Here is a 25,486-nt window from a genome sequence, read left to right on the forward strand (position 1 = left end):
TTCTTCTGTATAGTGGCAAGGACAGAAATAATGGACTCCCTAGCCCGATCCACATGCCCCATGAGTCGAAGAGCAATGGACTCTCTATACAGGACACAACATTGCAGATAGCGGACATTCAATCCATCTATGAGCATTTTTGATTGGGCAACAGCGAATATATGGCCTTCAGTACCTGTAAATCTAGTCGCTTCAAGCAAGCTAGAGATTACTTCAGTTTTCATATTTCGGTCCAGTACGGAATAGCCTTCATTATTTTGAACCTCAAGCAAGGTGTGATGGAAATGTGCAACTTCCGTGGACATGTCTGTGGGCCTGAAACTAGTTAGCAGGTATAATATGTGATAATAGCCCAGGACATACACACTCAGGTTCGAGGAATTCCCAGGGAATTGTGTGGGATGCAAAGAGCAAGGCCACCAGCCTCCAGAAACAATGTAACTCATCGGGTACTGCCGCCAGAATCCGAGCCCTCCAAACCGAGTTAACGCGAAAGGTGTCGCTAGAGCTAGTTGAAATAGCCCCCTTGAGCCTCAATTCGTCCCGTATGAATCGAAACGCGTTCGTGTTTGCAATTAGCGGGACCAATGGGCTATGTAAGCCTGGAGCAACATCAGCGATACCACCGGAGTCTGTCCAGCGCTTTCGAGTAGCCACTCCGCGAACGCAAAGGGCGAGAGAAACGTCCTCGTGTCCGAGAAAGCAGAAGAGAACCAGCACAAGACGGGCTGTTTCAGAGCACTCTCCGAAAACTTGAGCAGTTCCCGCCCAGGTTAATTCCAACCAGCGAGGGAAATAAATGACCCTCCTCTGGCTGCTTTGAGACATGGCTGCTGGCTTGGTGAGTTCTGTTTATTTTGCCTGTTTGTGGATAAAAAAACATCAGGAATGTGTGTGAGAGTGTGTCTGGTAGAATAATAAACAAAACTGAAGGACGGTACAGGAGAGAAGTGACTGCAGAGTTAGTTGTTTAAATATAACAGGCTTATGAGCTCCGTCCTGGTTGTCCTGCCGAGCGGCTGGGAAGCAGTAAAGATGCCGCTTGTAACTGAATTATTCATACAAGGACACCTTGCGGCTGGTAATGCTAAGAAGGGCATATTTGACATTGACAATAGAAGGAACAAGGAAAAAGGACCAGCTGAAAGATGATTCTAGTTGGATCTTTGTATAGAACAAGGGAGTTTTTGAATAAAGAGGGTATATCCAGTGTTTCACCAGTAAAGGTAAGATTGAGAGTAGGTCATACATAGACCTGTCTCTATTTGATATTTGATATTAGGGCCTTACTATGATATTTGATATTGCCAGAAGCATTAAATATCACTTTGTGCCAAAAGTCAGTATCGTCTGGAGAATAGATATTGGTAGGCCTTTGTCAATATGTTGAAAGCTGTCAGAGGACTGCTGAACTGGAGTTGAAATGGCACCCTCAGTTCAACTGGTTTGCCTCAGCTAGGTAGTTATGGCTGCAAATGCTATCAAGTGTCGAGCTGGCGATTAATAGATCAAATTCGGCGTAGAGGGTAGAAGCAGCCCAGCAGCCTTGATAGTTATCAGTCTGCTCCAGGAAGATATGGGAGGCCCATATTGACCAGCTGGTTACATGTTGACCAGTCGGCTATGCACATCAGTTCGAGATCACTCGGCCGTACCCCCGGAAATAAATACCTATGGACCCTGCAGGCCAGCCAGCTCCGTCGGACAATGGGCCAAGAGTTCATGAAAAGTTCCAAGTCGATCGTATGACGGCGAGATCAGATCGTATGATTTCTCGGCGTCAGACAGACTCCGTAAGCTCGGGCTCTTCGGCCAGCTATTAATACCTCTTATGGCGGGCGGCAAAGGCAAGGCTGACCGTTGGTTGAAGAGTTACTGTCTCGTATAGCCCGAATTCAAATAGTTGCAGGGATTGACCAACAGCAACTGTCCATGCAGAGTCGCCTGACAACCTGCTTGATGCTCCCGCTTTTTGCGAACTACGCAGCAAGAGCTCGACACAGAACGCCTCGGTGGGTTTCTGGGGATTGCAGACTGTGTATCATGGCCGATCAGGGCGCGGCACGGGTCGAAGGAGTCTTGGGAAGACTAGCAGCCGCAATATTCTCCGGCGGTCGTAGGACATAACGTAGTGGGCAGATCAATCGACAGAGCCCGTCCTGGACGCTCGAAGGAGCATTCCAAGCGCCTGGTGTAAACAAATCTTGCATTGAGCTCCCAGGGAATCATGCTTTGATCCTTCGTCGCGATCTCCCGTGCAGTAGGAAGTAGTTAAGTAAACATCTCGAGATGCGGTTTGATACCGACGAAACAGCCTAGGGATAAGCTTATAACGGCTGCCGGCAAGGGTCCCTCGGTCGTCTGCATGTCTCTGTCTCTGTCTCTGTCTATCGAAAGAGATAAACATCCCCCCTGGCTGCTTTGCTTCCTCTCTGCCGTGTTTCTAGTAATGCAAGTTTGGCCCTGCAGGAGGAGACGTCAGCCAACCTGCTGTATATCAACCAGCACTCAAGCCACAAATCTCACCTCTCTGGCCCCTCTGCGCCCCTCTCTCTAGTACTGCTCGCGCTGGCCGATACGAAAGAGCATCACGAAGCGAGGCCTTCGCCTAAGCAGCATCTTTCTTGTCCCCGTCGGGCTCGCTCACCTGCCTCCGTCCTGCTTGGCTCTCTTGCGCGGCGAATAACTACTTGACATATCGCGGCCGCGGGCTTGACTCTCTTGACATCTCGCAGGTAAAACGGCCGACCTCAGCGCTGGTGATATCCAGCCGCCGTATATAATTATCCTTGGCTGCCCGTCGGCTCGTGGGCGCTGGTGATATTTTTCATCTGATATTCTCAAAAAGTCTTCGCCTTCGCTCGAAAAACATCCTTGCCGCTATTCTCCAGCATCCTCGCAAAACCTCCACACAGCAGCACAAGAGCACCCAGATCTACAGCACCAGAACAGCTACTGGCCTCTCATTTGTATCCATGGATAGCTTGGGCGGTTTGTCTCATCCCAATCCAGTCGTCCCCGCGCCGTCAAATTCTGTCTTTGCAAGCCTGCATCGCAGAAGCCGCACCGCCGACTCGCCCGGCTCGGTCACCAAGACCCTAGAAACCAGGGACGCTGCAGCTAGAGATGCGAAGCGATTTCTCCTCCAGGCTGTCCGGAATGATTGGGCTTACCCTCCACGCCCGGCAGCCCTTGCTGCTGTTGAAGCAGACACCGCAACGGCCCCTGCTGCTGGCGCGCCGGTAGAAGCTCCACAGGAGCCGCGTGAGATAGCATGGAAGCACCGGGAGATGGACAACTCGGGCTCAGACTGGGAAGACCCGCTGGAAAATGCCGAAGGAAAGGATCCGTATCGGTTTGAGTCGCCTGGGGCCATTGCGCGGGAGCTGTCGGATAGACGCAGGAAGCGCCGCAAGATACTGGAGGACGAGATGACGTGGAACGAGGGCCTGAGTCTCTGGACGGCGAGACGGGATGCCTGGACAGGTGCAAAGGCGCCCGAACGGCCCGGGGATGCTGCTACAGATGGTGCAAAGGCGAAGCTAGAGGCGTACAGGCAGTCAATAAGCAGCGAGGAGAGCTATAACGGGAGCTACGATACAGACCTGGTTGATACAGAGTCGCAATATACCCTTTCCAGGCCTGCGTCCAACGCCTCAGCCACTGCTCATGTCAAACTTTCAGAAGCAGCAGCAGATAACACATCTACGAGGGACAAGGTAGAGCATCTTACCGTCTCTTTGGACCGTCAAGCTGCCACCGCAGAAGACGTAAAGGAGGAAGTAGACGACGACGATGATGAGTGCCTGGTGCCCATCATGGGGCCTCTGATTCCCGACTCTAACATGCTACGAGCCGCCATCACTCCCAATGTCTATCCAGCAATTTACAGCAGACTCGTCATCCAGTCGAACACGCCCGCCGTGCCCATCAACCTCTCCCATATGACCCGCGCCCTGGTCCAGGGATGGAAGACAAACGGCGAATGGCCTCCAAAGCCAACCCCGACCAAAGATGTGCCAGTCATTAAACGGCCGAAGCAACCGGCTGCCAACACCAGTGCTAACCTCAATGTTAATGAACACGGTGAATTGCGGGATGGCAAGGGAAGAAGGCTGTCCGGCGTCAGCAACGCAGTGAAAAAGGTTCTTGGACTGTCTTCCTTCAACTCCGGGAATAGGCTGCATCTACGCTCAAACAGCCACAGTGGTTCCGTATCCAGGCTTCCAACGGAGGATTCTCTCAACAGACCTTGACGGTCTCCCCCTATAACATGGATGAAATGTGTTTATGCTACCTATCTGATGTGTTACGAGCTTTCTCTGTTTCTCTAGGTACTGTTTGCATGTGTTTCTCTCCTTTTCTTTCTCTCTTGTTTCATGGCCAGGACATCACGCTGTCCTTCTATGGTCGAGTCAGATACCCAATAAGCAAACATGGCTGCTTGGAGTTTGTTCTTTCGGTAGTTCTAGGGAGTGTCATCCGTGTTGGCGCTCAGTGATTTATGTACTTACTTGGACATGTCATGATATCAACGGTAGCCTGTCAAATTGATTCGAAATTGACCACTTCTCATCGGAGCATCAATCTTCCAATCCCAATGAACATACATTATTTTCTACATCTTTCATCTACCGCTATTCACATACCCAAATGCATCATCACGTCGTTAAGGCTAAACTTGAAAGAATTGGAAATAGAAGGAAAATATGAGAGCACAAACAAGACGCTCTTTAGAAAAGACATAGGGTTTCTATGGCGCCAAACAGAGCCTGGATGGTCTGTATAAAAGCCGTTTTTGCAACCTCGGAAGATAGAGTGCCCAGGTTGACATCAATCCTTGTGTATTGCTGTCCACGCCGGACAAAATATTTCCCCTCATGCACTGTCCAGTTTTCTTCGAGCCACGATTCAAGTTCTCGAGCTGCAAAGTTTCGAGACTCAGTGAAGAAAGCTGGGGGGCTGACATGTTGAGAATCAGGTGAGTTAGAAGTGAGGTCACGGAGGTATGGTATGTTGGGGGCTGGGGGGTCGAGGAGAGAAGAGAGGCTAAATAGCGCGGTCTGTCCGAAGAATTCAATGTAGGATAATAGGTCAGTAGCTTCCTGGCCCAATCGGTCAAGATAGTCGACCATGGCAAGAGAGGCTATTATGCTCTCAAAGATGGATGTGAGAGTGAGTAGCACAGATGATTCTTGCAATAGACTTGGGTCATTGATGGGATATTGCAGGACAGTGTAAACAGCGCCGAAATATGCCGTAATTGAAGTAATAGCAATGCTGACCTCGTCTGGTTTAGTGCAGTCAACTGACATGACTAAATTGGAGAAGATACGAGTCGTAGCCTGGATAAGCGGACGGGCGACAATCCATGCTGTCGGGTTGTTGATTGATACCGCGACATATTCGGGAATAACGCACTGCAGAAGGAAGCACCGGAGAGATGGCCTCTCATAGCCTCCTCCTTCAGACGCATCTGACATGGCTTCGTAGAATTGGCCTGCAAGGTAACTCTGCTGTGCATCAACCGCCGCTCGTTCGGAGACACCTTGGATATAAGTAACAAGCTGCTTTGCAAACCGGCTGCCACCAGATATCCGCCCTGCATATCTCTTGAGTTTGGCAACAACGTAATTCGGGTCAGATGCTGGTAGAGGGAACGATGCTGGATCCATGAAGTATTTATCAACAGGATATATATCTTCGGAATGCACCTGTAGAAGTTCGACAACTCTATGGACAAAGTCAACGTAGGAACCCGGTAGCACTGTTTTCCCAGCTTCTTCGGAATTCTGCTTCATAGTTGCCATCATGGTCCGTATCATTTCCTGGTATGTTTCTCCGAATCCATTAGGAGCGTAGATTTGGGTAGGCGGAAGCTCGGATAGGTGCACCCGCATATTCGAGAGCACACATGAAATAAGGGAAACTCGCCGTTGACAGAAATCCGTCAACGTTATTTCGTATTTGCCGCTTGTTCGGTTGGCTGCGAATGGTAGGTTTCTGAAGAGAGGGTTTTTGTAATCTTCATTCAGGAGGGCGTTCATCAGATCATGTTGGTATTTCAAGAATAACTCGCGTTCCACAAGTGACGCACTCCAGTACGTTAGTATGTGAGGTCGACATTCTTCATAGGACGTTGGATCACTTGAAATCAACCGTGAAATAAAATACGGCATAAACTTGCGCGTTTGATCTGTCGATTTCAATGCCGGCCAGGAATCTTGGTCGTATCTATTGAAGTAGCTGCTCCATTGCCGCATACCATGCTGTACCCTAGCTTGAGCAACGGTCAACCAGCAATCGATTGTCTTCGTAAGAATTGAGTCATCAGGAGTCTGATCTACTCCAAAGCAAGTTGAGATAAACTGAGCAATTGCAGGGGCAATCGCACGATTCAAATAAGATGAGCTGGTACTGGAGACTTCTAACTGGTCCTGACATAGATCAAGCCAGTCATCTTGACTATCTTCATTAGTTTCCGATGGGTCAACTGGACCCTCAGCCGTGCTGACCGTTGCAGCAGTCCTGCTATCGGCTCTCGCGAAAGAATTCAAGACGTTCAAAGCCTGGAAAATTACCACATCTCGTCTTTTCACCGTAGGATTGAAAATCCCAAATATTCTTCCAAGAGGCATTTTCTCCATTAATAGCCCTGCTTGATCAGCATCTCTAGTCGCATCTATAGCTAACTTCATACAGGCGAGAGCATCGCTCATTAGAGATTCGGCGTGTCTCTCATTCTTCGCAATAGCACCTTCAATGTATTGACGGGGGAAAAAGGTGGCAGATGTGGCCTCTGCTTCTATTTCACTCCGAGCTTGAGAGTGTTGCTTCAATATTTCTGTGATAAAATCGCCGTGCCATTCTGCAAATTTGCCCATGTCCGCGGTATTTCCATCCTTGATAAGAGTGAATCTAGCCAGCCTTGACCAAGAGTGGATGTTGATGCTGCATGCATCTCTATGGGAAGTAGGAGGATGCACTAGACGTTGAATCATGGAAAGATGAGGCCGGGATCCTTTGGGCGAACAGCAGTATAATGCACAGAGAAGGTCATGATGATTTCTCAACGCATTCAAATCCTCCACGCGTAAAGGATTCTCTTTGGGGTATGTCCGGCCATGATTAGGTAGCAGACGCCAAACTAAGTTAAGCATCTGCTTTGGTTCAAGTAAAGTGTTCAAATACCTGAATCCTATCACGATGATTTTCAAGAACATGCGGAAGCAACTGTCTGACGTTTCAATCTCGAGTACTGGATCAGAATCAAGCCGTTCAAGAAACCGGGGTGACCCATGCACTGGCTCTTTCTCGAGGTCATACAGCGAGTTTCGGGTGAAGAAGTCAAAAAGCATCTCGAGGGCAGGTTTGCAGTGCCTCCAGCCCCAGCCTTTGATGAGAATAAAACAACGATGCAGAAGGGTACGTAAATAATTGTTTAATGAGATCCAGTGCTCTTTGGCGTTCGACCGGTATGATTCAAAGATTTTGGAAAGCAACTGTTTGACAACAGGCCACTGATCATTGTGTAGTTGAAACCGTAGCCCAGGTTGGAAAATGCCCAATTCGTCAAGCTCTTGAAAAGGGAGGGATATAAAAATTGCTTCCCAGGCTCGTTCTAGGTCTTGGATACTATGGTGAGGGAGAACCGTAGCCCGATCCAAAAACCGAACTTGAAGTCCCATGTCCTTGACGGATTTCTGCTGGAGTATGTGTTGAGCAATCACAAATGCATCGACGAATGGATAATCATCCCGAATGCCAGTTTCACGGATCTCCAGCTTTCTGTTATCCTCCAGGAATTGTTGAATGTTTCGTACACCAGCAGGGGTTAGGATGGAATCCATTACCCGTTGTGCTGAGAGCTTCATCAGCTCAACAACGGGTCGAACCCTGGTCAAGTCCATAGTTTCATGTTTTGAGACCTGTAACAATTGGTTTAAAAACACCAGGTTGAACATCTCAACCCCAGCCGCGAGAGCAGTTGTATTTACTTCATGGTTTGGGTTAGGTAGAAATGTCTCGGTTAGTTGAGAAACAAAACCAGTACACCTGGAAATGAGGCCTATGCGATCGACAGGATCTATGAAGCTCATATGCTCTGAAACATAGCAAATAATGTCCTGGTAAGGCCCCAGTACTTGACTTGGAAAAGTTGGTATAGCTCCCGCATCATCTCTTATTGAGCTGGTCTGCGATGCTATAGAAGTAAATAACTCCCCTAGCTCTGATGACACCGTCTCATTCCAGGGGCCCCATTTGTAAATTTTATCTATATGTCGAATAGTGCAATGACCATGGTCGATGTCTAAGTCTCGATATAGGCGTAGGGACCGGGAAAATTTTCCACTTCCAATGAATGTAGACTGGTGATAGTATGTGCCAATGTAGAGTGGATGAGTATCAAAGTCAATCTGGTACGGTCGTTCAGGGCGGTGTAAACCCGGAAGTACAGTGAAGCCGTCCTCTTCCGGACGAAAAAACGAAGCTGTGTCGCTAATCCCATTATCAAAGTCGGGGGGTTGGCGATATTCAACCGTTTCGACGTTTATATGCTTGGGCTGGCTCTTCTTTTTGGATATTCGCTGTTTCTTGGGTTCATTGTCAGGACGGCTCGAGATACTTTGTGGAATAGGAGCAGGAGCTTCTACTGTAGGCTGTTGCGGTTGTGGACGTTGCGGTTCATTCAAGAACCTTGTCAATGTTAAGGGTTGAGATGACGTCTTATATGCCTTACGTAGAGCTGCAAGGGTGCCATGGAACGTAGATGGCCGCTGAGGAAAGGGAGAGGGAATATCTTCAATATCTAGCTGCGCAGGCCTTGGAACATGTCGTTGAAAGGATGTTATGCCATATGGGCGTTGGACCACCCAATTATTTTTCTGGGTTTGCTGTCTTTTATTTGGCTTGGTACAGGATAAATGTTCAGTTGAGTTCTCGTCATCGTCATCGTCAATTATTATGGGTTCAGTGTTTCCCCCAGGTATCGATGAAGCCCGTATAGCGAGATTTCCAGATCCATCGTCTTCTCCTGAAATGGTTGGTGAAGGTTGGGCACTGGTTTGAGGCTTGGGTATCGTCCTCGGGCGTGCTGAGGTAATGCCAGGGGTAGGTTGATATTTTCCTCTCCTCCAGTTATGCAATGAGGCATTCGCATCACGCGTATCAGCCCTCGTTGCCAGTTTTAATACCTTGCGAGATGGACTTCGACGTCCCTTGTCTTTGCGTGACCGCGCTTGCCTAGCTGCAATTCGTAAGAATTGAGGCTGTGTATTCACAGATTGAGCCCGAACATCCTCCGAATCTAAGATACCCAGCTTTGGCGCTCGGGGTTTGCTAGGCTTGGATTTTCGTCGGTGGCCTATGGAATCGGTGATTCTTGTCTGCCGTTTCCTTTGAGGGTTTGACTGCCGGCTTGGCCTGGGTTCAGCATCAATTCTCTCTGAGGATTGGCCTTTGCGCTTTTCCCTGGATGACTTTTTTGACGTTGATCGACGCGAAGTTGGGGGTGCCATATAATCAATTCGATTGTCTTCTGGGATATCATCATCGTCAAATAATCCAAAATGACGCTCGAGCCGTTTTTGTTCAAGTAATTCCCGTTTCTTTTGCTGCTCTGATCTGGTTGGCGTGGCATCATCGTCAGACTCAGAATCGCTGAACAGATCGAAACCCCTTGTACGAGTAGGGGTCTCCTGCTGGTTCTCGGTCCTTTCCCGCCGCGATACAGGCTGTGCAACTCCCTTGCCGGTCCTTCGTTCCGGGTTCAAGGCTCTTCGACGCTCCCTCTCAACGGCTTGTTTCCTATATTGCTCATGCTTCCCATGATCAAGTCTGGCAAATGAAGCAGGCAGAACCCCCTTTATCCGGCGCTGTATATCTCGAATAATAGTTAAATCTTCCTCTTCCTCTTCCTCAGGACTATCGGATGAATGTCCGTAAGCAGGCTCTTCTGCGATTAGCGTGACGTCCTCTTCCTCAGGTTCAATCACCAATGAAGAGTCGCTAGAAATAATATCAGGAGGGCCCAATTGCGTTACTTTTTCAGAAACCGGGGTCTGCAGCTGATTCCTTGACAGGTTAGGGGCGAATCCAGGCGGAAATCTAAAAGTGTCTGGGTCTCTTGGAAGAGTAGAAGAGCCTTCTCCGGATGAGGGGGGAGAAGGAGGTACGTCGAAGATGTCGTATAACTTCTGTAGATCGTCCTGTTTCTGAGATTTTGGGCTGCTATTGGTATTTATAACAACTTGCAGCCTAGTCTCTGCGTTCTGGGTTGAGTTCCGGGAAAGATGACTATCCATAATATGAGAAATCTTACGTCGTTTGTTTCCCACCTTGTTAGGCCTGGTTGAACGAAGTTGGGAATTGGTATCATGGAGAACTCTCAACTCTTCTCTCTGCCTAGTTTGATCAGGGTCACTTAATGACTGGCTCAAAGCCGGCTGATCGTAATTACCAGGCGAAGAAGGCGGAAGGTAAGAAGGACTACTTGATGGAGGAACATTTTCATCCTGGGAGTCAAAGCTTTGACTTTCCCCCGTGTTGTTATGGGGTTGCGGCTCGTCATTAGGAATCCGTACAGGTTGCACACCTCTATTCCTCAACAGTGATCGATACTGGGCATTCTCCAGCATATAAGGATGCAGCTGAATTGCGTTTCGCTGCCTTAGTGCCCTCCGATGGCTCTGGTTCTGTAATTCCAAAAGACCAAGGTCATTCATGTCAATGTCTCCTTCATTAGGCTGAACAGTTTCCTGTTGCTGTAGCGGCAGGGTCTCGGTATCATTTTGTGGTGGTGCCAATGACGCTTCCCTGGAGAGAGGAGAGTTCAGAACTGGTGGTACAGATGATAATGGAGATGAGTTTAGGCTATCAAGAAGCATATCATCGTCTGGTACAGTCTTTTTGGCGAGGGGTGTATATGGTGGCTGCGAGCGGAATTCCTCAAATTGTAGCTCATCCGGAGATGACGGCGGTTCTAGCTGGGAAATGGCATTCTCGACATTTTCAGAGCCATCGGGTCTCCGCTTCCGTTCCTTGCTCGGACTCAGAAATGTTTGCAAGAGAGTCTGGTAATCCTGTAGCGGGTCTGTATCAAGATCCTCCTCGCTCGGGATCTGAGTACGCTGAGAACTTCCACCTATCCCACCCTCATCTTCCCTTTGGGTTTCTTCTTCAGCCACATCCCCTCCTCTATCTCCATGTTGCTGAATCTCACAGCCGGTTTCCTCAATGTTTGTACCGTCATCATCAGCAATCACTGGTCCACCACCACCAAGTAACTCCTGACTATCAAATTCTTCTCCTTCATCAGAGTCAGGAACATATCCGCGTTCACGCCATTGTTCCATTTGCAACACTCCATGCCTTTCACTCCATCAAGAGCAAGAAATCAGCGTCCAAAGGTCGAAAAATCGAACGGTCGAGGTTTGATTTCCTCAAAGCCCAAAAGCGCGTCGACGCGACTTAAAGTGGCAGATACCTGCTTATGTAATAATTATTTCTCTTTCAAGGTCACGAAATTCGCATTTTTAGTTGCGTATAGTTGAAGGAAGAATAACTATCGCTGGGGGAAAGGACGCTGCATTATATGCTCGTGCGATAATCGGTGACAAACAAGCTGGTTGTATAGCTAAGGATGGGCGGTAAAGCGGGGCTTGTGCCTATTGCTTTGGCTGTGGGCTTTGGGATTCTCAACGGTGAGATAGACCGTCGATTTGAAGCTGGTTGAAGACTACTAATCCCATATCATTCTGCAGGCTACTGGGTTTTCAAACCTGCTTTTGATGAGCGAGAGGCTCAGAAAATACTAGAGACATCGTATGTGCCGTAATATACCTGTGATTCATCGCTACAGCGGCTAATGACTACATCAGGCCAAAGCAAACCGAGCCTACATATTCACGACAGATATTTAACTGGTGGGCTGGGAACAGCCCAACAGATAAAACAGGACAGCAGAAGTGAATTAGTTTCGAAGAATGAGTTATAGAAGCCGATTATTCCTCGATGAGTAGGGGTCTATACAACACTCCCATCCGGCCACCTGGGAAGCTGAAAACTACACCCATTCGTTGTGTGGAAGTGTAGGGGGATAATCGGGATATACGGGTGTACCTTTCCAGCAGGGTTTATAAGGGCAGTACCCTGGAGTCTGGTGCCTGGGACTTGCATCAATCCAAGAGTCATTGGTATATGATGGTGGTAGGATCAAATGGGTCGCGGCTTGAAGACAAAGGCGGCAAGATCTTTGTTTGATGCGTAATATGTAGGATATATGAGACAGCTACTGTAAATATTCTCAATGATAATCATACAGATCTGTATGAACTAAATTAATATGACACTATAAGCTACAGCCGATAAGTGAACGCCATACCCCAAAAGCAGCGACTGAAACCTCGGCACAATACCATCAACGAACACCATATCCTATAAAGATTCTAGGCTATGAGAATAGGATGCTTGCTAGCAAACCGATACCAGTTCAGGTGAGATTTATACCTATATCTCTTCAACAAGTTTCCCGGTATGAGTGGCGGGGTTATTGGTCGGGTTACCGAATATGTTACCGGCAGGGGTACCGAGCCATTCATTCGGAACCCCGATGCGATAGCCATTCTGATTGATAACGTATCTAATCATGGTTGGATCTGGTTTCTCAGGCTCCTGGGGTTCTTGTTGACCTGGGGTGCTCTCCCCAGCAGCTTCAGCAGCACTGATCTTGCCACGGCGTTTGGGAGCTTGTTTCTTCAGCAGTTTGTTTATAGTATCCATCTGAGGGGTTGTTAGTTTCCGAATACAGGGCTTGGAGTTGAATTCGGTGAAAACATACCTTTTCTTCCTCGTTGCGCTTTTCACTGAGGTTCTTCCTTCTTCTTGCCATCTCTGCCCGGCGCATAGCGTGTTCTTCCGCAGTTAGATGTTTCTTAACTTGTGGTTCTATTCCTTTGCTGTTAGCTCATTGAAAAATGTCATATGCAGTGGGGGTAGCCCATACCCATTGGTAGTTGCAAGAAATCACCTCCAAGCTCGATACGGCCACGCTGTCGTCTGGTCATCTTGCTCAGATCAGGGGTGCTCGACCTGCTTCCACCCATGAGCTCTTCATCAGATTCATCCTCTTCGTCCTCCTCGTCCTCCGGCTCATCATCATTGGTTTCAAGTCCCATGGTATCATCTTGTCCGCCAATATCATTGTCAGATTCCAGTTCGGAGAGTCCTTCTTCCTCGTCGTCTTCTTCGTCATCTTCCAAAGCAGCCCTTGAATCTGCCTTTCTCGCTTTTGCGGTAGCTGCAGGTGTGACTGTAACGGTGGGTCTGGTAGCCGCCTGTTTCGCGATGGGAGACACAGGAGGAGCATCATCCATATCGATATCGCCCTCGGCATCGATATCAGGCTCACCATCAGCATCCAGGTCCGAATCACCTTCCGCATCAATCTCATCGTCTTCTTCATCTTCCTCGTCTCCAATCTCAGAGGGGTCATCGTCCTCGTCAGAGTCTACTTCCACGACTTTCCTCTTAGACCGACTGTTCCTAGGACCAGTCATGATGACATTTTCTGTAAAGATGTTACGAGGCTTGTCAAACCCGTCTTCCCCATTTGTCACTTCACGGAGCTTGCTTCCCGGCATCTTGACAGTGAGTCGGATTGGTTTCCTTCTTCCTTCAGGAGAGGTAGATGGTGACCGAGAGAGAGTCACTGTTGCTATTCTTGTAGAGCTGTTCCTGGTAGATCGTCTCGGCCTTGATGTCGCGCCGGTAGAGCCTGTGTCCATAGTTAACTTGGTGACACCAGCACGAGAGCGAAGAGAGCGAGTAGAAGGCATCTTGGGTATATTTGATATCGGCTTGCTGGCAAGAAGGGGAGAATTTGCTATCTTCTGTGATGGATGGGTGTAACGGTGAAATGGAAGATGAGGTAGAGGTAGACGAAGAAGAAGAAAAGAAGAAGTGTTATGCAGATAAACAAGTTATATAGAGTGGGCGGCGACTTCTACCCGCGGTGAATACCCCTTTCTCTAGCATGCTGGCAGGAGTTCCCGCGGAAAGACAGCAGAGGGAAGATGCATACATGTCACGACTATTGGCCATTCTCCAGTCTGAAGAACAAGGGTGGGAAGACAGAAAGCGAGACACGCTCAGTATAAGCGTCAAAGGCCAACTTGAGCTTCATCAGCCAAATTAAAGGAGGCCGCCTGGCTTGCCCGTCTATCCTTGCAATCCCCATCTCAGAGTGGCCATCTTGGCGTGTACTGTTGGATATGATTGATGAGAGACGTAACTCCCAGCCAGCCAGCCAGCCAAAAGAAAAGGGAGAGGACAGGAGTGAGTTCCGCAGTGGGGGAGACGAGACAGCAGGGAAATCAGAGTAATCTTGTTGCTCAGGCCGTATATACGGGAATATAAGGTGCGTTATAAGTCCTTACCTGCGAGTTATATGCTATGCTATGGACGGGTTTAGAGCAACTGAACGGTGGCTGGCATCACTACTGGAATCCGTGTCGTGGTAGTACGGGCGCTGGGCTGGCAGTGAGCTTCTTCCTGTGGGCGCAGACGCTTGACTGGTCTCTTGCTGTGCTGGTCATGGATCTGATCCGTCCGTCGTTGGGGATGCGACTGGAGGAAAGACGAGGGCCGCTGGTCCGCCACAACGCTGTGAGTAAGCTGGTAGCTAGCGAATCGCCGCAGGGGAAGTTATCTGGCTACAGGGGAGTGTCACCAAGCAGCTTGACTACTCCTTTGCGTCCTCTATCCAAGAGCAATGCAAGATATCAAATCGTCAACTTTGCATCTATTTTGCTCCTCGAGATTTCTGAGGTTAAAAATTGCCAAAATCAGACGTTTGGTGATGTATTTTGCGTATTCGTAAGATACAAAAGTACATTAGTCACCGCCAAATTTTGCGGGGAAAGGAGTAGCCTCAAAGTATTACAGGGGAAATACCAAAGATACGAGCCGAGGTAAAAGTTGCTCAAGCTTCAGCTGCTTTCATGTAAAGACAAACGACACGAGAAGCAGACGAAAAGAAGACAGACATAACGACAGGCAAAAGACGCTCAGGAGAAGACGAGGAGTTACGGCAGCTCAACCCCTACGTTAGATTTCTATACAGCAGACAAAAGGCAGCATGGCAGGACCAAAAGGCGCTACGATACCGAGCTGGCAGCAGGCGACTTCAGACAGCAGCAACACAGCCACGAGCTCAATAGCAAAGACGGAGAGCAGGGAGACACTCCTCGAGCAGGCCAGGCGGTTTCTGCAAGATGAATCCATATCTGAGGCGTCCACGGACAAGAAAATTGCCTTCCTCGAGTCGAAGGGGCTGTCAAACGACGAGATACATACCCTACTGGGTGTGTCCAGAAACACCGAAGCTACGGGCAGCACCAGCAACAAGACCGCCAACGATAGCTCGACGGAAGAACCAGAATCGCAGTCTACTAAAGAGACGTCTGAGAAATCCTCGAGTCAATCCACGCAGTCTCCAGCGACCGCGACTGCTTCATCATCACCAGCACCAGCACCAAGCAAGGACGTGCCTCCGATCATAACATACCCCGAATTCCTCCTACGGCAATCTAGGCCACCACTTATCACATTCCAGAACTTCCTATATACACTATACGGCACCGCTGGTATCGCAGCCAGCATCTACGGTGCAAGCGAATACCTCGCCAAACCGATGCTAGAGTCATTAAACTGTGCTCGACATGACTTCTCCCAGACAGTACAGGGGAATCTCAAGACATTCAACGAGAAACTTGAAGGAAGCGTGTCAAAGGTGCCAGATGTATTAACGTCACGGCCAAAGCGGATATCAATGGATTACGGAAGCGAGTATGATAACGAATCAATTACATCCGACCCTACAGAGCTGTTTCATCGAGATATAGCTACACAAACGACAGGCCTGCAGACCCCTGCTCCCTCGGAGACAGCGGTAGGAACAGAAGTACAAACAACATCGCCGCAAGTTGTGATAGAACAGCATATATCTTGCCTACAGTCGCTTTCTTCAAGCCTGGGCAGTCTTGTTACGGCAGAGAAGTATAGTGATAGCACACAGGGCGATGCAAAGGATCGACTGTCAGAGTTACAAACCTACCTTGATAGTCTGACATATAGCGCGCCGTTATATCTGACCTCCTCGTTGTATGGGTCGTATGACGACTCCGCTGATGCGAAGAAGGCAAATGGTGAGGATGAGGCTATTGCAGCGTTCAAGGCGGAGGTCAGAAGCGTTAAGGGAACCCTGTTGAGCGCGAGGAACTTTCCGTCTAGTAGCGGTGGATTGAGGCGGTGATCAAAGTATATCTCAGAATAGACTTGTGTTATCAGTAATGACTTTCTTATGTTCTAAATGATATTCTGTATTTCAAAGTAACTGGGAAAGGGTATCTGATACTTCATTTAGATAATGATGATGATGATAATAATAATAATGATAAAAATGCAGAGACAGGTTTCCAAGTTAAGCCAAATAAACAAAAAGCAAGGTAATTAAGGCTTCCATGCCTTGATAGAAAAATGCGCTTGTAACCAAACCCCCCCAAAGGAACCAACTCCAGGGACACCATGATAGAGTACATAGGGAAAACAAGGAATTAAAGAAAAGAGGTCCTCCTGGTAATCATCGTAGTCAAATCACAGCTCCATCAACTCAGTTGGAGGACGAGAGGTATGTGCTAATATCCTTTTTGGGTGAGTGTCAAGGGGGCTCAGGTCCATATCGGAATCCATATCAGAGCCAACCGAAGTATCCTCAACCATGACAGCTGGCAGGTTAGGACTGCTGCCATGGTGCTCGGGGTGGTAAATCAAGGTACTGCTCCGACTCCTCTGTCCTGATCCGGTGCGAGTAGATTCCTTCACGTCCATACCCATGGCTGTAGCCACTTCCGTGGGAGAAACAGGCGTCTCCGGTCGACGGCCAGACTCGTTAATATGGCTATCAGACCCGTAGAACCGACCGAGTCTGCCCAACGCATCAGCCAGATCAGAGGCATGAACCTCCTTGTTTGGCGGCTCCTCGTTGCGCATCATCCATCCATGTGGAGGGCTGGGTGGTGGGCTAATAAAGAACATCTTCTGAGACTGGGGGGCTTCAAGAAGCTTGCTGCGTCGAATCTCTTCCGTGTCTGTCTGGATAGGTGTCTTTTCACCAAAGTATACTCTTGCTCGGCCTTTGCCCTGCAGCGGTGCTCTGTCCAGCAGCTGACGGACTTTGATAGCATCATCGGTGTTCAGGAACGAGCAGACTATGCGTCTGAAGGATGGTAGAGGGGAGAATGAGTTTAGCGGCGCCGTGGCAGTGATATGAGCCTTGATAGAGTCGAGAGAGCCTGGCTGGAAGAGCGAGAGGTCGTTTAGGTCGGTAATAAGGAGGGTATTTGATGGGGGCGATGGTTGCTGCAGTGGAGGCACTTCGATCGATAGTGGCAGGCCGCGGCGGCCGCCAAGTGAGCGAGGAGAGCTGCTTCCGGACATCTTGGTCGTCTGTCTGTCTGTCTGTCTAATCTTTTTCTTCTTCTCCTACCCGGGTATCCTGCTGAGGTCTCTCCTTTATATGTGTTTTTTGGCTTGCGTTGCGGTTGTTGTTATGTTGCGTGAAGTTGGAAGAAGCAAAGCCGGCTTTTGGTCCCGTGACTTGATGTTGGAAATTGGAGAGAGAAAAACATCAAGAAAGTCGAAAAACCTGAACCTCAACGACACGTTTAAGTATCTCGAAGCCAGCAGCGAGCCAGGAACCGGCTGAGACCGCAGTCGACCAGCCTAAGCGCCACCGCGTTTCGTTCAAGGCGTGAGGAGACCAGCTGGGCTCTCGGTGACTCCATAGAGCGTGAAGAGTTTGCTCAGCGCTAAGCCTGCACAGCCCGCTCGCCGCGCAGTGTTGACCTCGACCGCATGGCCTCCCCCTTTTCTTGCCGGCTGGCGCAGCAGTCAGAGATTTCTCCTCCCTCTCTGCCTGCTGGCCAAGCTGGAGGCATGACTATGGCTGAGCTGGCTGTTTAATCTCCATGACACAATGTGGAATCGCCGCTCCGGGTCCCCCCCTGTTGATCTGATATGGAGGCGCGGATGTGGCGATCATCGACACCTCGGCCTGAATCTCTTCTCTTTTCGAGAAGATGCCAGAGTGCAGAATTGTTGAGGGCTGTGTCTGCTTTGTACTGGCCGCCTTATGCCTACGGATTGCGTCTACTCCGGAATCCGGGCATAATTCGACAGCTACGGGCCCCCGCAAAATACGTTTATATGCCTGCATTAGGCTGATGGAGGCTGTTCTGGAGAAAAATGCCGCGAAAGGCGGGCTATGAATAGATCCATTGATGTTGCGAAGAGCGAAGCCCGGGAGGCACCCAGCCCTCCTTGAGATAGAAATGGAAAGCTGAGTAGGCAGACAGATAAAACGGATTTTATCCCGAAGGAATATAGCATTATCTCCGCAGACGGATGGTGATGGCGTATTATGTCTACGTATTTGGAGGCTGTTCTGTTCGTCTGAACAGCCATCATCACAGGACTGTCTCCCCGAGAACAGTAAGGTGCCAGCTGTACTCTTGCAACAGTGCCTGGCCTGGCATGGCATAGCGTGTCCGTCCGCCCACTCGTCCGTCCATCAGTGACAATAGCTCACCGACAAGTTATTTAGTTAATTTACGGACGGGATGGAACAGCAGAACTGCACATACCCATGCTTACTCCCCAAGCGAAATCAGGATCTTGCCTCATTCGAGGTACCTTTTATATATATCTTTCCCCCCTTTTTGCTATTATCCGTCATTCACTGCAGCACTACGTCGGGCAAAGCTACATCTCTTTTTAAGACATACATTTTATTTCCTCCCTTACATCAATTCTGATGGATGCCTGCCGTTAGTACGACACACGGGGATGTCTTGTTGCCATAGCTTCTCGACGGGGCAGCTGTGCTGCGAATTTTCGTCGTGCAACCAGTCGGTTTTGTTACTTCTGTACATCCCATTGAACACAAGCCTGTGCCATGAAGTCACACACGCCTTTCGAAACTCTTAATTCTACTACCAGGGGCTATAACCCGTCACCGCTTGACAAACTTGCTGGAAGCAGGCTCGTTCTTTGGGCATCACATATACTCCGTATACCCCCTTCGTGTAATTGATGGGTGCCCGGTATTCGGGTCCTTTTCCATTATACCATTCTACTGTTCATTTCTCTGGTTTTATTCAAGTTGTGTTTTCTGATACCCGTTCGGTGAAGAAAGTTTCTCCTTTCTTCGGGGTCAAATGCGACGGGCTAATATCCTCAGCGTTCCTGCATGAGAGGTACATACCCTCGGGGCGGGCACCATCCCCAGTGGGTAATGAGAACGTTAGACACTTACTTCAATTTTTGCCCTACATTTGAGGTGGTGCAACAACAACGTGTTCTGAATGCATATCATATATTCGTTGCATGCGCTGAAGTCAATCCCGCTATGCTAATTAACATCACATGCGATATCCCGTCATGACAGTGGTTGTGTCTCCATTCTTAGAAGCAAATCTCTGGATTAAATTGAAGTATTGTGAGAATTGAACAGCTAACAAGGTGCATCTTCCCTTCTCCTTGGCTGATGTTGTGAAAGTCGGCGAGCTGTTATCCTTGTTTCCTCCGTTTTTTCTTTTCTTAGTCCTTCCTTTGAATCGGTCTAGTCCAGTCGAGTCGGGAGGAATGAGAGCCCATAGGCCCGCCTCACTTAGCAATATCCCGAATATACGTGCCCATGCAGAGCAAAGGAAAGGTCTTCACATCTTCCGTCTTGAGGTTCCAGTGCATTCAGTCTCTTCCCGATCAATTGAACAGACCTGCAGATTGCCCTACAGATCAGGCATCCGTGAAGAATACCATCTGACCATTACCAATAGTGGACATGCTATGTTTAAATATAGATACCAAAGTGACGTCCTCCCTTTCCTCCTCCCCCTTCTCTTCTTTAAATACCCCTTGAATGAACTGAACAAGTCCTGATATCTGGCTCAATTTACCACACGCTCGTCAAGACTTATACATTGCACATTCACGGAATACCAAAACGCAACGCAACCACTTCAACATCTGGCAAATTACACTTAGCCAAAAAGCTCCCCGTTCAACGCTTCTTTCTATACTTAATTTCCCAATCTACCCTTCCATCCAACTTACCATGTGTCAAAAGGCCTTTTACATCCACGTCTGCAACCACCGAAGCTGGGGCCCCCTTAACCGCTGCGAAAACCGCTACGTCTGTCCTGAAGCAAACACACAATACTACCCTGTGTATCTCACCAGCCCATGCCGATTCTGTCGAACATCCCGTCGAGGAGGCGGCGATGCCGGGCGAGGTCGAGGTCGAGGGGGGAGGGCGACTCAATCTTCCCAGACGCATGCCCAGGCGCAGAACAGAACCATACCATCGCCAATGGTCCAATCCCACCACCATCCAGCAGGTCATCCATCTCTACACGACGCTGGGGAACCAGGGTCATCGACTTTACCACCACCGCTGCCAGTAAGGATGGGCCGTGGTGGCATGACTCCGAGGGGGTTTTATTAGGAACAAACAAACCTTCCAGAGACTTCGAAGGTCCAAATATCGTCTTGTAATAGGCCCCTTATATCTCTCACCTCCCCCTTGGGCCTTGTTTCCATGCTAACGTTGAAAGTCAGATGGATGCATGATGGGTTGGCGTGGGGACACAGAGATGCAACGGGACTGACTGCTCACACTGGGGATGTCCCTGGTATGGTATCGGCCTTGCTGGATACAGTACTTTATCGTGATTTTACTCTTTTCTACCTTTCTTTTAACCCTGCCTGTCCTTGAGGTTATTAACTGCCTGTACGCGAAGAAATTATCAAAAGCCGCTTTAATCAAGATCTCTTTCCTCCAATTAATAGCCTGAAATATCCAGTAACTATCAAAAATAAAATAAAAAATAATTAGCAGGAGAAATTAATTAAATTAAATATCCAAACCTAAGCTAAGCATCAATCCTAAAATATTGTAAGCGCATTAATCCATTGACTGATCCTGGATCAATATCCACCGTCCGTCCAATTTCCTCTACATTTCCACAGCAAACAGCTCAGACTACTCCATACTCCGTACACTCCATCCGTCTCCATTCTCCATCTGCTTAACTGGCTAGTTACCGCCTGGCTTCCATCTCCGCGCGGCGATGCGCTCCGCGGCAGGCGTACGGAGTAGTACAAGCAGCCTGCACGTAGCCGCCTCGACGGTCAGTCGGGCTCCCCTTTATACACGCTGCATTCATATACCAGCGACAAAAGCCTTACCGCAAGTTTGCAAGTCGCACTGAGAAACATCGCTTTTCTTTTTCTTTTCTAAGATTCGCATCCAGGGGAAATGCACGAGGGCCAGAAGGGAAATTATATAAGTGGTTGCCCTGCCGAAGGGCATATATCAAACGCGTTGATATTGCTCATGGCGGCCTTGGGAATGAGAGAGGGAGAAGAAGAGCTCTCTGTCCAAACAAACTGGATATAGCTAAACGAGGGCAAGCCCATTGGCCCTGTGTTGACGGATAATTAATCGCTTATTTCAGATATATGATTTTCTTATATGCCCAGGGGTTGTTTTGGCTGGTCTGGTCAGGGTTGGCCGGCATGCTTAGCTCGCACAGGGACAGACAGGCAGGCAGACAGGCAGGCAGATCAACACAGCAGCCAGGCTAGGAAGACAACGAGGAAGGCAAACGGTTACTGAAAACGGTTGCTGGGGTCGTCGTTCGCTTCGAGATGAAGAATCATATCGCCATCGAAGGCGCTGCTCCATGTACACCACCAACTAACTACTCCGTACGTAACTAACTAGGTACTTAGCAGATCGGCTGGCTGGTTAGACCAGAAAGGACTCTCTACGCGCCCGGATATCGATCCTTCTGGAGGCATAGAATACGCACAGAGTACATGTGTACACAGCTCAGCTGGTCACTGAACAGGAGTTCATCTGGAAACGCCCGCCTTGGACTTCCGTGCTGGTGTGTACGGAGTTGCTCTTCGTATACGGTGGAGAGGCCATCAATTGCCAAAACAACTTCGGAGTACGACTTCTGTTGCTGTTGGCAAACCAAAAGGAAGAAGAAAAGAAGACACCAAGATTGGTCCACATTTTCTATGTTTCATCAACGCCTCTACCTTATCTAGAACTCTATGGTTCGCATGAGCTACAGCCAGGTGGAAGATGGATCAAGGGGCACATAGTTCACGCTGCAAGGCGACAAAACGGGCCATGGAAGCTGGAGCTGTTCTCTTCCCTCGAGCTTCTGTGGAACTGACAGGTTCCTTTTTCCTGACATAAACGGGCCATCTATATGGTATACGAACGGGTTTATATATGAGAAACCTGTTATGTTGTGACCTGTCAAACAGACAAGTCTCCGGGGAGAGGAAAGCGATCAGAGCCAGCAAGACCGAGAGCAGTGGATGAGGCTGCCTCGAAGGGTTGGCAGTCACACTGGGACAGAGATCCCTGGTTAAGAGTTACGGAGTAAACCTGTTGCACACCGTTCATGCAGGTCTCAAAGCTCGTTTTGACCATCTGGCTTGTGTTAGGATAACCCCTGAGAGGACGACGCCATTTTTTGCGAAGGAGTGATTCTACCAGCGCTAAACTCGGGGTATGGCCTTCGGAGCAGAGCAAAAGCCGCCTCGTTCATGGGGATCCCGAAGAAACACGGTATTGAGCTGGAGTGGCAGACGAGATGCTCCAGTTTACGAACGTTTTCTGGTACGAGGAGTGACGTGAGGGTTTGGATGATTCTTAACCCGAAGCATGCTGATGTTGCATTTCCCAAGCCTATCCTGGGTCGTCCAACAGGGATATTCGTTGTTCTCTTTTGCCCCGGAGCAAGAGGGGAAAGCTTCGAGTTGGTGAGGATTGGCGCTCCCGGTAGCTGTTTGGTAGCCCCTGGTCCGCTACTTAGTGCTCCCGTCTTGACGGAGATTGCCGGTGTGTTCGTGGATAACGGGTGGTTTCTCCTAGCTCCCTCTTCCCCCATTTCGGGTCGGGCAGGCTGTGGTCCTCCTCGCCGGGAGAAAAGGGAGGAAGATTCATGCTGTAAAGAACGTGTGGGCGGCGATATACATGGAAGCCCACCAGATCGATCGTGTATGCATGCAAGCTGGGGGGATCAACCGTTGTTGCTCGCCATCGCTTCGTTTAAGGCCCACAAATGGGCGAGCACGAGAGGTGGAATTAAGATGCCTGCAAGGCGTGCGGTCGAGTTGTATCCCGAGTATACATACGGACTACTTCGAGATATGTACATACCCCGTCAACGGAAGACCCAGAAATCCGTTTTCCGAGCAGCAGCAGACCTGCCAGACAGGCTTGACAGCGGCACAGTTTTCTCCATCGCGTTCCCCACGGGCGTCTCAGCCTTCGAGCGATCCTGATAGTGAAATACTATGATGCTCTTGAGAGGCACGGGAACGGAACTAAACTACCGACCAATTTGCACAAGTTAAGAGAGTACGAGGATTTAGCTGCCTCTCTCGAAAGCACATCCATCCACCTTATCCCGTCCAAGCAGTGAGATCCATGGCCAGACTCGCCGAATATCAAGCAAATCTCGCCCATGCGGTCGGACCACTCGCATTGAGTGTATCTAAACGACCCCCTTTTCCGCAAATCACCATGCGCGAACTCCAGATTTCCAGGGCCCGCCGTGAATGATCACCCTTTCTTATTTTTTCTCATTTATGAGACGACTCGAAAGAAACCTGCTGGAGCTGCCTCTCTCGTCTGATGCAATTGTGGAATAACTAACTGGAATGGCTCGGTACCCGGCAGTTGATAACAATCAGGCTCGCTCTCCACGTCCCACGTGTGAGAAGATCAGGAATCTTCGTCGAATACCTTGAAGGCGCTAGAAGGAAAACACAGATCGTCGTTTCTGGCGTTCTTCACACATTCTATCCCGTTGTCAATGTGGGAGGCAGGATGGGTACGCAAGCCCCCCGGTAACCTATAGGGCAGGACAGGATTCTCAGAAAGTATCCCCACAAAGTAATATATACGACAACTCTTTCGACACGTATAATTTAACTGATTAGTTATATCATTTTACCAACTCTAACGAATAAACTTGATATACTCGAGCTATATTTATGCGCGCACTGCTGTTCCATGGGCCGCCGGGTGGCGTACAGAACTGAAAAGCAACCAAAAGGCCAAAAAAATCAGTGCTTTTACGGAGGAATTGAGAACCAAATTCAATATAAGAATACAAGATTCAAGGACCGAGAGCCCAGGACCAGGACCAAGGACCCGGCTATAGTCGGTTTGCAAAAGCGCGAGGGCAAAAACGTGGCCATCCAGGTTATCAAAAAGAGTGACTGGGATGGGTTCTTCGAGGGTTTTTGTTCTTTTTTTTTTTTTTTCAACGTTAACAATGCTCGCCCCCTTCTCAGCCAAGGGTTGGCTCTCTATCCCTTGCAAATGGGGAGGATATTTCAGAGGAAAGACAGGGCAATGAATTGAATTATTCCATGCATAACTATCCAGGCATATACTTGCGTTCGGTTGAGTGACCGAAGCCCAAGCAGTCAGTAATTGAAATAACTAGAAACGGGATGCAAGAGTGTCTCTCTCTCCCTTTCTCTCTCAACGCCCCCTATTCCGAGATTGGCCCCTGGCGCTACGCCCGCCTGTCTATCACCGTGGGGATCAAGTCAACCAGTCGATTCATGATCAAGAAGCAAGCAAGCTAGTTTTCTGGAGCATCTCAGCACCTCTGCTGGACGTGCGTCAGGTACAGCGAAGCGACGAGATGGGGGGGGAGCAGATCGGCCTGGGAGGTACCTCTCCACCCCCTTTTTCTCTGCCCTCGGTATATTTGCTTATTCCCGGTGAACAATCAGAGCCCGCCGACAGCTCAGATCTTCGCTCGCAGCTCGCATTCTCCTGGTGACCTCGTCACGATGTGCATACGCAGTTTTGTACTGCCTTGCTGGAGAGGCACACTAGAGCAAGCCATCTAGCCCCGAGGTCCGGTGATGAGGCGTTTTGGCTCCCCTCTCTCTGCAGCTGCAGGCAAGGGAAAGGGCTGGCAGGGATATTAGTACCCTAGAGCGAGCCTTTTACTTAAGTCGGCTCGACTATGGGGGCACACGAAGGATGGAGACACGATGCTCGACGCAACTCCTCTTCTCAAGCGTCATCAACAAGGGTCTCTAACACTGACTTCCCCCTCTGCCACTTGCCCACTTCTGCCTATGCTTGCTCTCTCCCTCTGTCTCTCTCTCTCTGTGTCTCTCTATCCGCCTTGACCTGCCCTGACAAGGCGATCCGCTAGGCCTCCGGCGTGCAGTGCCAATTTCAAGGATCTCTGGACGCAGAATCGTGAAATAAATGAATGTGGAGCTTTCGCATGGGCAGGATATCGTTGAAACATCGTGAAGGCAAGAATATAATTAAAGATAGCCATAAACGGCCTTAACAAGATCCACTATA

General features: G+C 49.2%; 9 protein-coding genes across 9 annotated transcripts in view; 4 read left to right on the top strand and 5 right to left on the bottom strand.

Annotated features, from left to right (window-relative positions):
* Nucleotides 1–828, bottom strand: part of MGYG_02254 (hypothetical protein) — a gene marked incomplete at both ends in the record, with an annotated part of 1,729 nt that extends 901 nt beyond the window's left edge. The window contains 2 exons of the mRNA XM_003174676.1: nucleotides 91–321; nucleotides 368–828. Coding sequence (XP_003174724.1) covers nucleotides 91–321; nucleotides 368–828 — 692 coding nt within the window. The remainder of the gene's footprint in view (nucleotides 1–90; nucleotides 322–367) is intronic.
* Nucleotides 829–2,975: 2,147 nt separating this feature from the next.
* On the top strand, nucleotides 2,976–4,256 carry MGYG_02255 (hypothetical protein; the record flags this gene model as incomplete). The annotated part of the gene is made up of 1 exon (XM_003174677.1): nucleotides 2,976–4,256. The coding sequence occupies one exon, from the start codon at nucleotides 2,976–2,978 to the stop codon at nucleotides 4,254–4,256; it is 1,281 nt and encodes a 426-aa protein (XP_003174725.1).
* A 477-nt stretch (nucleotides 4,257–4,733) lies between these two features.
* Nucleotides 4,734–11,354, bottom strand: MGYG_02256 (hypothetical protein; the record flags this gene model as incomplete). Its single annotated transcript, XM_003174678.1, has 1 exon — nucleotides 4,734–11,354. The coding sequence occupies one exon, from the start codon at nucleotides 11,352–11,354 to the stop codon at nucleotides 4,734–4,736; it is 6,621 nt and encodes a 2,206-aa protein (XP_003174726.1).
* Nucleotides 11,355–11,641: 287 nt separating this feature from the next.
* Nucleotides 11,642–11,970, top strand: MGYG_02257 (hypothetical protein; the record flags this gene model as incomplete). The annotated part of the gene is made up of 3 exons (XM_003174679.1): nucleotides 11,642–11,702; nucleotides 11,763–11,823; nucleotides 11,880–11,970. 3 exons carry the CDS (start codon nucleotides 11,642–11,644, stop codon nucleotides 11,968–11,970), a joined length of 213 nt encoding a protein of 70 aa, XP_003174727.1.
* Nucleotides 11,971–12,507: 537 nt separating this feature from the next.
* MGYG_02258 (hypothetical protein) lies at nucleotides 12,508–13,835 on the bottom strand (the record flags this gene model as incomplete). The annotated part of the gene is made up of 3 exons (XM_003174680.1): nucleotides 12,508–12,780; nucleotides 12,839–12,945; nucleotides 13,004–13,835. The coding sequence occupies 3 exons, from the start codon at nucleotides 13,833–13,835 to the stop codon at nucleotides 12,508–12,510; spliced, it is 1,212 nt and encodes a 403-aa protein (XP_003174728.1).
* Nucleotides 13,836–15,136: 1,301 nt separating this feature from the next.
* On the top strand, nucleotides 15,137–16,312 carry MGYG_02259 (peroxin 14/17; the record flags this gene model as incomplete). The annotated part of the gene is made up of 1 exon (XM_003174681.1): nucleotides 15,137–16,312. One exon carries the CDS (start codon nucleotides 15,137–15,139, stop codon nucleotides 16,310–16,312), a length of 1,176 nt encoding a protein of 391 aa, XP_003174729.1.
* Nucleotides 16,313–16,653: 341 nt separating this feature from the next.
* On the bottom strand, nucleotides 16,654–17,496 carry MGYG_02260 (hypothetical protein; the record flags this gene model as incomplete). The annotated part of the gene is made up of 1 exon (XM_003174682.1): nucleotides 16,654–17,496. The coding sequence occupies one exon, from the start codon at nucleotides 17,494–17,496 to the stop codon at nucleotides 16,654–16,656; it is 843 nt and encodes a 280-aa protein (XP_003174730.1).
* A 2,551-nt stretch (nucleotides 17,497–20,047) lies between these two features.
* MGYG_02261 (hypothetical protein) lies at nucleotides 20,048–20,465 on the bottom strand (the record flags this gene model as incomplete). Its single annotated transcript, XM_003174683.1, has 3 exons — nucleotides 20,048–20,085; nucleotides 20,173–20,258; nucleotides 20,296–20,465. The coding sequence occupies 3 exons, from the start codon at nucleotides 20,463–20,465 to the stop codon at nucleotides 20,048–20,050; spliced, it is 294 nt and encodes a 97-aa protein (XP_003174731.1).
* Nucleotides 20,466–22,686: 2,221 nt separating this feature from the next.
* MGYG_02262 (hypothetical protein) lies at nucleotides 22,687–23,427 on the top strand (the record flags this gene model as incomplete). The annotated part of the gene is made up of 1 exon (XM_003174684.1): nucleotides 22,687–23,427. The coding sequence occupies one exon, from the start codon at nucleotides 22,687–22,689 to the stop codon at nucleotides 23,425–23,427; it is 741 nt and encodes a 246-aa protein (XP_003174732.1).
* Between the last annotated feature and the right edge of the window lie 2,059 nt (nucleotides 23,428–25,486).

The sequence above is a fragment of the Nannizzia gypsea genome, genomic scaffold (genome assembly GCF_000150975.2).
Source record: "Nannizzia gypsea CBS 118893 supercont1.2 genomic scaffold, whole genome shotgun sequence".
NCBI classification, from domain to species: Eukaryota; Fungi; Ascomycota; class Eurotiomycetes; order Onygenales; family Arthrodermataceae; genus Nannizzia; species Nannizzia gypsea.